Below are 9,850 nucleotides of genomic sequence, written 5' to 3'. Positions count from 1 at the left end.
GCCCTGGGCAACTGATGTGACTTCTTGCTCCTTTGCGCCCACGTCACAGGCACAAGTATGCCAAGAAGATGTGTGGAGGGCCCAGAGCAGCGTTCACCCAGCCAGACGGGAAGTCACCAGGGCGCAAAAAAGGAGGGGTTGTGGCAGCTATGTGACTTTGGGCTGGTCACTTAACCTCTTGGAACCCCCTCCCCTGTAAAACAAGACTCATTTTGGGTCTTGGAAGCAGTGCCCCGGGTCAGAGAGCGGGTGACTCATCCAGGGTCACTGCTGGTTAGGGCTCAGGCTCAAAATCGGTGGCCCTTAAAGTTCCCAAGAGATACCAGGACCAGGGAAGACAAGTGAGGCCAGCCAGCAGGTGTCAGGTGAGGAGGTGGTCGAGGCCCAGCCCCCGGAGTCCACTCGTCAGACCCTGCTCCACCTCCTCCCCCCGTCTGGTGGGGGGACCTGTGTCTGAGGGACAGAGCGCAGCACGCCGCGTAGCGGTGGGGAACTGGGTGGGGGGCCGGTGGCCAGGCCGCCCGAGGGAGCGTGCGCCCAGCACGTCACGTCGGCAGCGCCAGACCAGCTCTCTCGGACTCACGGAGCTGTGCGCGCCAGTCCGTCCCAGCGGCCAGCACGCACCTGTGGGGACCTGTGAGTGACCACCCTTCATCTCCCATTCGAGATTTCAAGAGTAGCCTGGACTTTGAAGGCGGCCCATTTAGTGGGAAGACCCAGCTGCCACCAGACTGTGACTCTGGGCCCTGCCCTGCCCTCCCCTCCCCTCCCCAACCCCGCTCCCATCCTTTCCCTTCCCACCCCTTCAGGGCCCCATTTCTAAAAGCGGCTGGGTCAGCATCCAAATGGCCTTGCCACCTGGAGGGGGTAGAGAGCAGGGACCGTCCCTGAAAGCTACTTCCCAACACAGGCCAGCCAGCGGCTCGGTGACCACTGGTCCCCACCCTCCCAGACCAGGACTGCTGCCAGTAACTGCTTCTGAGGCTGGAGCCAGTGGGCACTCTAGCGGTCTTCTTGCCAGAAGTAGACACAGGGCTGTGTTCTGATGAACTTGAAAGCTTTTGCTAGCTGGCACCCTCTTCCCAGCACCTGGCCAGAGCATCTTGGCCTCTGAGCTGGATGAATTTCCAGGAACTATTACAGGACTTCGTTCACTCGTCCATCCATTCATTCATGCCACACGCCCTGAACACCTGCTGTGTGTGCCAGGCCCTGAGCTGGTTATATTCTAAATCAGACACAGCCTCGGGGGGGAGTGGTTGCTAGGCCAGGGGTGGTCTCAGACAAGTGACCATGCAGGAGTGACCAGAACAGTAGAGGTTCTCGTAACCAATGACAGGCCGAGGCCGGTGTCCGTGAGGGAGTGAGTGTAGTCACAGGCTCTGGCTGGCCATCCCGGAGAGCTGCTGCCGTGCGGACCCAACAGTTCGTGCTGCACCTGCCAGCCCTGGCCCCCGATGACCTCATCACCAGAAGGTATATGGTGCCTGGGAGAGGGCTGGGCCTCAGAGCGCAGGCTCGAGTTCCCCACCCCACCCTGCTGTGTGGCTCTGAGCAGGCCCAGCTCCCTCTCTGTGCTGTTTTCTCCCTCGGCCTAAGGCTCAGGCTATCTTGACAACCCGTGTGATGTGCCTAACACTGACCCTTCCCTCCTCCATGCACTGCGGGCTCACGGCCTGGCATCCGGATAATGGCAGGGCCAGGCAGATGGAACCCACTTTTGCTCGGAAAGGGTGGATTTGGGCTGGAGTGGCCAGGACAAGCATCCTGCTGGCTGCTGACGCCCCCTGCAGAGGGACTCAGGCCAGGCCCCCAGCCCCAAGGGCCGAAGGTGCAGATCCAGCCAGGGTGCCACCCAGGCCTCAGGGTGCCACTGGCACAGTGGAAGTGCCGGTCACAGCTTTGGAGGGCTTGGCCTCAGGACGAGCCGGGGGCGGGAACACTGGTCGCCAGCCCCACAGACCACGGAGCAGCACCACCGGACAGCCTCGGAAATGTTTAATCGTCAACAGTCCCCTGCCGAGTCTACAGGCAGTGAGGGTGCAGGGGCCGCCCACACACCAACCCGCCCAGCCCGTCTGCAGCCTGGCGCCCAACGCACAGGCCTGGAACCAGACAGCTGACCTCGGTCCCGTCCGCCGGGGACCAGACCGCTGACCTCGGTCCGGTCCGCCGGGGACCAGCAGAGCTGCGTCTGAGGGACGATGCATGAAGATGCACTGAAGGGCAGCGAGGAGCCGAGTGGGGGCGTGGGGCAGGTGGCCAAGCGGACTGCTGAGTAAACGGACGGTGGTTGGGACACAGGGGTGCTCTCAAGACACGGGTGGTGGGGAGAAGCGACCGGAAAGCTGGTGAACTGAGCACATGCACCAACGACCCCGTGTGACGGATGTCCTCATCCAACAGGCTGCGCCTCCTTGGCCCGTCCCTCAGGCCAACCCAGGCTGGTAACAGATGGGCCCCTTGACCTCCTCTGGTCTGCAGCTGGGCAGGCCAAGCCTAGGCCCCGGCTGACTGGCCGTGGGGTGGCTCCCGGTGGGGACACTCCCCTTGGCCTCCTCCAGCTACCGTAGTGGCTGGCAGGTGGGCCCGTGGGGCGCGGGGCCGGCTACTTGAGCAGGGTCCCGGTGAGCCTCAGCACGGCCTCGTAGGTGACGAAGACCACCATGTTGACGGGGAAGGCGCGGCAGCAGTTGAGTGCCAGCCCCTTAAACAGGACCCTCGGCCCCTCCTCGCGAACACTGGCCACCAAGCAGTGCAGCAGGCCCCGGAAGCGCTGCCCGCCCTGCCCATCCGCCTGCAGGCGCGACTTGATCACGTCCATGGGGGTGGCCACGGCCCAGGCCAAGACCCCCGCACAGCCTCCAGCCATCAGGACACCCAAGACATCTGCGAGGAGAGACCCACCAATGCCGGGACCGAAAGCGGGTTGGGGCCCCCAGGGCAGGGCCCAGCCCTAAGGGAGGCCTGGGCTCGCTTGTCCAAGGCCACATGGGACAATGTGCGCTAACCCTCGGTGACAAGGGCACTTCGGTTCCCACCCTGGGAGCGCTCGGGGGTCTGGCCTGACTCATCCATGGCTCCTTCTCCCAGCCCCGGTCCCCGCTGGCCCGGCTGCCCCCACTTCCCAGGCCTGGCCCCTCCTCACCTGGCTGGCTTCGGCCAGTGGGGGCGAGCCACTCGCAGAGGATGGAGTAGGAGAGGAAGTAGGTGGCAAAGGAGAAGCTGTCCCTTAAGAGCAGGGCCGAGCTGCCCTTGTAGAGGCCGCGCAGTCCCTCTTCTCGGGCCACGGTGGCCAGGCAGTGCAGCGGCCCGCGGTACTTGGGCCCAGACCCCAGCGTCACAGGCAGCGCAGGGCACGAGGCCGAGGACCGCCAGCACTGCGCCTGCGCCTGCAGCTGCGCCCGCACCTGCGCCTGCGCCTGCGCCTGCGTCTGCGTCTGCAGGCGGACCTTGGCCACCTCCGTGGGCGAAGTCAGGATCACCTGGAGCAGAGGCGAAGCGTGCTAGTGAGGCGCCAGCGCTGCCCGCACAGCCTGGATGGACCTGGCCTTCCGTGAGCCTCCTGTTCCCCACGGTGACATCGGGGAGCCTGGGCCCCGAGAAGCGTCAGGCTGGCCCAGGGCCATGGTGGAGTGGGACTCAGGCTGGCTCTGCCCACCAAAGCGAAAGCCAGCGGTTCCTGGGGCAGCCCTCGCTCCCGGCGCAGAGCAGGAGTTAGGTAGATGCCTGCGACTCCGGGCATGAAAGTATTTAATCATGTCATTAGTACGTTAATGACACATTACTTTGTTATGTATTAATGTAGGTGTTTGATGTAAGAATAATAAAACACCTAATGTGATGACAATATCAACGTGTCGCACATGATAGCATCGCTAAAAGCGTTGGTCTCTGTTCCCGGGTGCGCGTCCCTGCCACGCTCCGTGCGGCGGCTTTCCGCTCGTGACCTCACCTGATCCTCCCCACCGCCCCTCCCACTGGTGCAGAGACAGACGCCCAGGAGGCTCCCTCGCGTGTTCAAGGTCCCTCGGCTGAGGAGAGTCGGCTGCGTGCTCACGCCCAGTGCCCGGGCTCCGTCCAGTCTCCGCCCTCACCGGGCCTCACCGAGCCTCAGCCCCGCCCCCCCCGTGGTCTCACTCTCTCACTCACACGGACGAGGCCCGAGGCGAATCCCGAGAGCGTGATGTCGGTCCTGGCGGGCTTGGCGTCGGCACTGCCGTACCGGAGCCGGCACATGCGCACGAGGCAGTGGTGGTAGGTGCCGAAGGACACGGACGAGACCAGGGACACCGTGCACACGGGCAGCGAGAGGCCCCTATAGAAGCCCCATACCTGGCGGGTAGGTGGACAGGACCCGAGGGCCGAGTCAGGTCAGAGGCTCCTCCCCGCAGGGCCTCCATGGCTGCGGGACGGACGTCAGCTGAGTCACTCACAGCCTGGCGCCTCAGCTTCCCGGCATGCTCATCCCTGGCCAGCACTGAGTCCCCAGCTCACTCTAGTTAACGTCCCTGAGTCCCTCCTCTGGCCAGGTCTCTGAGCTGGACCCTGGGGACCCTGACAACTCCGCCCAGCACTGCTGCTGCCCAGCCTGGGGGGACAGAAACGCACATGCTCAGTCACTCTCCGACCTGGAAAGGCCCCAGATGCCCCCAGACGCTCTCCAAGAGGTAGGACCTCTGTCTGAGCACCTCCTGTGTGTGGGACCCCCCAGCTCTGGTCGTCAGAGGAATCCAGGAGGTTGGAACAATTATCCCAAGGCTTAGGGAGGCCCTCGACACCGCCTGGCTGGCTGGCGAGTGGCATGCCTGGGGCCGAGGCCCCGACAGCCCGCGCCCGCCGCCCCGGCCCCGGCCCCGGCCCCGGCCCCGGCCCCGGCCCCGGCCCCCGCCCCAGCCCCCGCCCCGGCCCCGGCCTACTCGCTCTCGGCGGTATGTGTCGCGGACGCAGTTCCAGATGCCGGAGTAGTTGGGCTCCGTCTGGATCCTGACCTGTGGGAAATGCAGGCTTCAGGAAGCAGGGGCTCCAGGCCTGAGGCAAGGTCAGCAGGCCCCAGGGGAGGGGAACAGCCAGCCCCTTGACAGTCTCCACCATGCTGATTGTGGGGAGCTGGGATAGTGAACACCATTTAAGGGGAGAAACTGAAGGCCCCGGGCTGAGAAAGAGGCTGACAGACTGGAGGACCCGGGGGAGGGCTGGGTCTGATTAGCATGCTAGAAAGGCCTTCTGGCCGAGGTCGGGGGTGCAGGAGACTGGACAGGGGCTTCGGGGTAGGAGGTGGGGGCCTTAGGGCGGGCGGGGTCCTCTCCCCGCACCTTCACCGTGTCCAGCGGGTAGCCCACGGCAACGCCACAGATGCCTGGAAGGAAACCAGAGGGACCAGTAGGACGGCAGCAGCAGCCTGGGGAGGGCGAGCCCGACCCCGCTCCCCCCGAGAGCAGACCCTCCCCGGCTCTCATCGTCCGTGCCACGTCTCATCAGGCCCTGCTTCGTGGGTGAGGAAACAGGCTCAGAACGGGAAAGTCAGTCCTGACAAGTTGCTAGCCAGCCCTCCTCCCCTGCGTCTTGGCCCACAGGTGCCTCGTTCTGAAGGCCATGGCGGGTCCTCGGCCTGCCCTCCAGAGTCATGTTTTATAACTTCTGGTGTGACACTTGCTGGGCCTTGTCCCCAGGCCAGGCAGGGCTCCCTGCTCAGGCCTCAGGCTGTGAAGTGTTTATCCAGGGGTTGGGGTGCACAGACCAAGCCAAGGCCGGGAGGCGGGAGAGCCCAGTCACCCCAGGGCTCTGGGAAGGACTTCCTGGAACCCCAAGTTTCCATGGGACAGAGTGGGATGCAAAGCTTCCTGGACCAGGGCCCTCTGCCCCCAGCAAAGGGGCCATCCTGTTCCTGTCCCCTTTGTTGACACCGGGGCCATGACATCCGAGCCACAGCAGGCCACCGGGAAGCCAGGGGGTGAGCAGGCGGGGCTTCAGGCCCTGGGATTTGAGGGCTGGGCCCTATTGACTCTGTATCCCAGGACTTAATGCACATGCACGAGTGAGAGAACAAAGTGAAGAAATGAATGAATGAACGAACAAGAAAGGGAAGCAGAAGGCTCCCTGACTTCGGGAGGATTACCTCCGCTGGCCCTCAGGCACCCCTCCTCGAACCCCCACGCGGCCACCAACACCCTGCTGCGGCACCGCCTCCCCTCTGGAGGCCCCGCACCCGCGGCCCCTGGGCCGCCTCCGTGCCAGGAAGCGTGTGGACCGGAGCCCCTGCCACGTGGCTCTGCTACTGTCTCGCGGGTGCCGCCTCCCGCTGCAGAACAAGAGCTCCTCCGGGACAAGGCCCACGCCTGGTCCCCACAACCCCGGGCCCTTCCCACCCAGCCCTGCCGTGGGCTCCGGATGGAACACGCGGGCCGGGCCTCGGGAGCCCTCCACGCTGTGTGATCTTGGGCAAGTGAAGCCCCTTCTCTGAGCCTCCTCCTCAGGGGGCTAACGTCCGGGGCAGCAGCTGGCCTCAGGCCCGGGCACAGTCAGACCTCAGGAAGCCCCCGGTGAGGCCAGGATCCTGGTGTTTTCCGGCTCGGCGCTGCCCCGCCTCCCCACTCCTGAGAACACCCAGGCTGTCCCCAGAAGTATCGACCAGGAGCCCACTGCTGTTCATGTGATAAGCAAGGCCAAGGGCGCCTCGCCCACACTAGCCTCCGCCTGCAGGGTGGGGTGCAGGGAGGAGCCGCAGCCCTGTTCGGCACCTGTTTCCCACGAGGCCAGAGAGCTGTCTGGATCTGGCTCCGCTACGAGCCCTCTACCCAGAAGTGAAGAGTCCGCGGGCCTCGCCAGGATGGCGCCCGCCTCTGGGGGTGGGGCTGCGGCTCGCCAGCCCTCCCGCCTCTGCCGGCCACTTCCCTTCCGGTCCCTGTCGTCTGCCCTCACCGTCCACCCTCTCCTGGAGCCCCTCATCCCTTCCCACGGCTCAGCCGCTCCGCTCCGTGCCTGTCACTCCCAGCCCTCCACTTGGGCTAAACAGAGACCACCCTCTGCGCCCCCAGCAGTTCCCACCCCTGGACCTGCCCTTTGGCCCCCTCAGCCGAGTCCCCCCCAATTCCACCCGGCTCTGTGTCGCTGCCCCGTGACCCACACCAGGCGCTGGCCGCTTCCAGAGTGACTCCTCAAACCGCACATCCGCCAGGAGCCACCTCCCAAGGCAGAGCGCCCCCCAGCTGTACCCCCGGAGAACAGCCGTCCTCTGCAAGGCCCGCTGTCCCCGTTACCTCCGATGGCTCCAGCAACAAAATCCATGGACAGTGTGGGTGGCAGGGAAGGCCCTGGGGTCTCCCTGCCGAGAGCGGTCTGAAGCCACCACCCGGGTGGCTGCAGCAGGTCCCGCTCAGCTCTCCGACCTTAAATACCAGCCGGGGAGGGCAGGGGGCAGGGAGCAGGAGCCTGCTGACCAGTGGCCTCGAAGGCAGAGGTCGTGCTGGGGAGCGGACAGGTCGATGCCCACTTGGCCTCCCTCCCACCCCTCCCCCGAGGGCCCTTGTCCAAGTGCCCTCAGGACCTAGGCGAGAGGAAGTATGCGAGGCCACGAGGTGTCGGGCTCTGGGGAAGCAGGATCGCTGTCCCCACCGCCTGCGAGCCTGGGCCCAGGCCACAGCACACGCCTCCTGAGGAGGCCCGGGGATGCGGCTGTGACATGCCTTTCCCTCCAAGCCCCGGCTCGGTCCTTGCCCCTGTCCTTGGGCCTCCCCAACTCCCCTGGAATTGCTCACGTCCAGGGGACCCTCAAGGCTACCTCACTTATTCATTCGACAAACACTATCCGAGCTGAGGCCGCACTGAGGCAAACACAGCCCAGGCCCCACCCTCAGGGAGCTCCGGTTGGCAGGGAGGCAGCGGACGCCAGGGACGACAGAGGCCTGGTCTGGGGAGGCTGGCCGGAGCCCCGTCAGGGGCGTCATGACCACCGGTCAGGGCCCCCTGCCTTCCCCACGCCCTTCGCACCTCCCTGCCCCCTCCCTGTCCCTGCCACGTCCACATCTGTCTCCCCGGCCCCCGGGGCCCCAGCCAGGTCCTCCTCGGTTCTCAGCCCCAGCATGCCGCCCTGCACGTGGCCCGGCATCGATCAGGGACTGCCGGATGGGGACTGAGCCCTGCGGGGCCACTGTCAGGGCTACCACTTTGGCCTCTAGCCAAACTAGGACACTCCTGAAGCAGAAGCCACTCCAACCGGAGGCGGCTTCCGCCCTCCGGTCGCTCGAAATCACTGCGGCCCCATGAGGACCCCGAGGCTCGGCGAGGCCGTGCACTCGCCCATGACGGGCGTCCCCCTGACCGGAAACCTGGCAGGACAAGGCAGAGGGCCCACGCTGCCATCGCAGGGGCCAGGCAGCCCTGTGAGCACGGCCCTCGGGGCAGGGCTCACATGTCCTGCTCGGCAGACCTGCGGGCTGGCCTCGAACAGCCTGTGTGCTGATGGACGGACAGCCTCGCCCACACCTACCCAGCAGCCTGTCGGTGGGGCACGTGGTAGACACGAGTCGCCAGGAGCCACTGCCACAGCAGAGGGCGAAGCGCGGAATGCCGCCTGCCCAAGGCCAATCCTGATGCCCACTCCGGCTTTTACAGAGACGCAGCTCACTCTGGGTAGGAGCCAGGCTGCCCGCATTCCGGTCCCAGCTCTGTCGTTCATGCCGGCTCTGACACCTTGGGCGAGCCCCTTGAACTCTCCGTGCCTCCGTTTCTGCATCCATGAAATGAGGATAGTACCTGTCTCACACCTGTGTCCACTCAGGGCGAGCTCCAGGGGTGTCCCTATGCAACTGGCCAGCCTGATGCCAAGCTACATTAAGAGGAGCATAGGTTCTAGAAAGAAAGAGGTGACAGGTGTGTTCTGAGCATAGCGAATACAGTTGGGGCTTGGTTTTAATTGCAGATGCTGCACTCGAATGGGCTGGTACACTAGACGACAAGGGAGCTTGAAGCATGTTATCTAACTGAAAGAACAGGGACCTGTTCAGTCCCATGTTCCCCGCAGGGTGTCTAACGTGGTACGTCCCCCCCGGGCCCCGCCCCTGAGCCTGAGGCCCAGGAATTGGCCCGGATGCCTTTTCCCCTGCGCCTCGCATACGGTGAGACACCTAGTCCCGCAGTCAGACCTCGAAGTTCACGCTCAGAACTACTTTCACTACACATTGGCACAGCGCCCAGCTTTACCACCTGCCCCCTGGACAGCAGCTCGCCCACGCTCATGCCCGCCCCCACACAACAAACACCACTCACCTTCTACATGCTGTGCTCGGGGCGCTGGGCCACGGAAATAAACACAGACAAATGTCCCTGCCCCCTGGACACCAACACAGTAAATAAAAACACAGAGTCTGACAGATGGCAGCAAGTGCCAAGGAGAGCCATCGTAGAGCAGGACGGGGACGGGGAGTGTGGGCGGGGGTCAGGGTCAGACAAGTCGAGGTGACATTTGAGATAAATATGTTTTCTCGGTCGCTGCAGCCAAGTATCACCTGCCCTTTGTCTCCTGAACAAACATGCCCAAACTTTACCCTTCTCCACAGCGGAAACGGAAAACATGTCCCCTCACTGCTCAGACAGCTTTGCGCAGGTCTAAACGTCTCCCCGCCCAGCCGTGAGCTTCTGGCAGGCGGAGTTGTGCCGGATTTGTCTCTGAGCCCACGGCGTCCAGCACCGACAGGCCCCGTGGAGAGGCCGGGTAAATAAACGCATGAGTAAACAAGTCAGTGAAAGGATGGGTGGGTGGGTGAGTGGGTAGACGATGGATGGACGAACGGATGGTGGACCCGGGGCAGGGTCACCTGCTCACACCTGGCTTGACCTGAGAGTAGTAGAT

General features: G+C 64.5%; 1 protein-coding gene across 3 annotated transcripts; it reads right to left on the bottom strand.

Moving 5' to 3' along the window:
• Positions 1–1,964: 1,964 nt before the first annotated feature.
• Positions 1,965–7,596, bottom strand: SLC25A47 (solute carrier family 25 member 47). 3 transcript variants are annotated; one of them, XM_036238493.1, is made up of 6 exons: positions 7,260–7,373; positions 4,920–4,991; positions 4,437–4,591; positions 4,153–4,335; positions 3,149–3,485; positions 1,967–2,889 (listed from the first exon to the last, which is right to left on the bottom strand). In XM_036238493.1, the coding sequence occupies exons 4-6, from the start codon at positions 4,237–4,239 to the stop codon at positions 2,609–2,611; spliced, it is 705 nt and encodes a 234-aa protein (XP_036094386.1). In that variant the 5' UTR covers positions 4,240–4,335; positions 4,437–4,591; positions 4,920–4,991; positions 7,260–7,373; the 3' UTR covers positions 1,967–2,608. The 3 variants fall into 3 exon arrangements, with proteins under 3 accessions (XP_036094385.1, XP_036094386.1, XP_015975024.2); XM_016119538.2 differs by lacking the exon at positions 4,437–4,591 and adding an exon at positions 5,316–5,359 and having other exon boundaries at positions 1,968–2,889; positions 7,260–7,380; XM_036238492.1 differs by lacking the exon at positions 4,437–4,591 and having other exon boundaries at positions 1,965–2,889; positions 7,260–7,596.
• Between the last annotated feature and the right edge of the window lie 2,254 nt (positions 7,597–9,850).

This window comes from Rousettus aegyptiacus, unplaced genomic scaffold, assembly GCF_014176215.1.
Source record: "Rousettus aegyptiacus isolate mRouAeg1 unplaced genomic scaffold, mRouAeg1.p scaffold_m13_p_3, whole genome shotgun sequence".
Lineage (NCBI taxonomy): Eukaryota > Metazoa > Chordata > Mammalia > Chiroptera > Pteropodidae > Rousettus > Rousettus aegyptiacus.
Note: the sequence above shows the minus strand (reverse complement) of the source record. Positions and strands in the feature narration are given on the sequence as shown.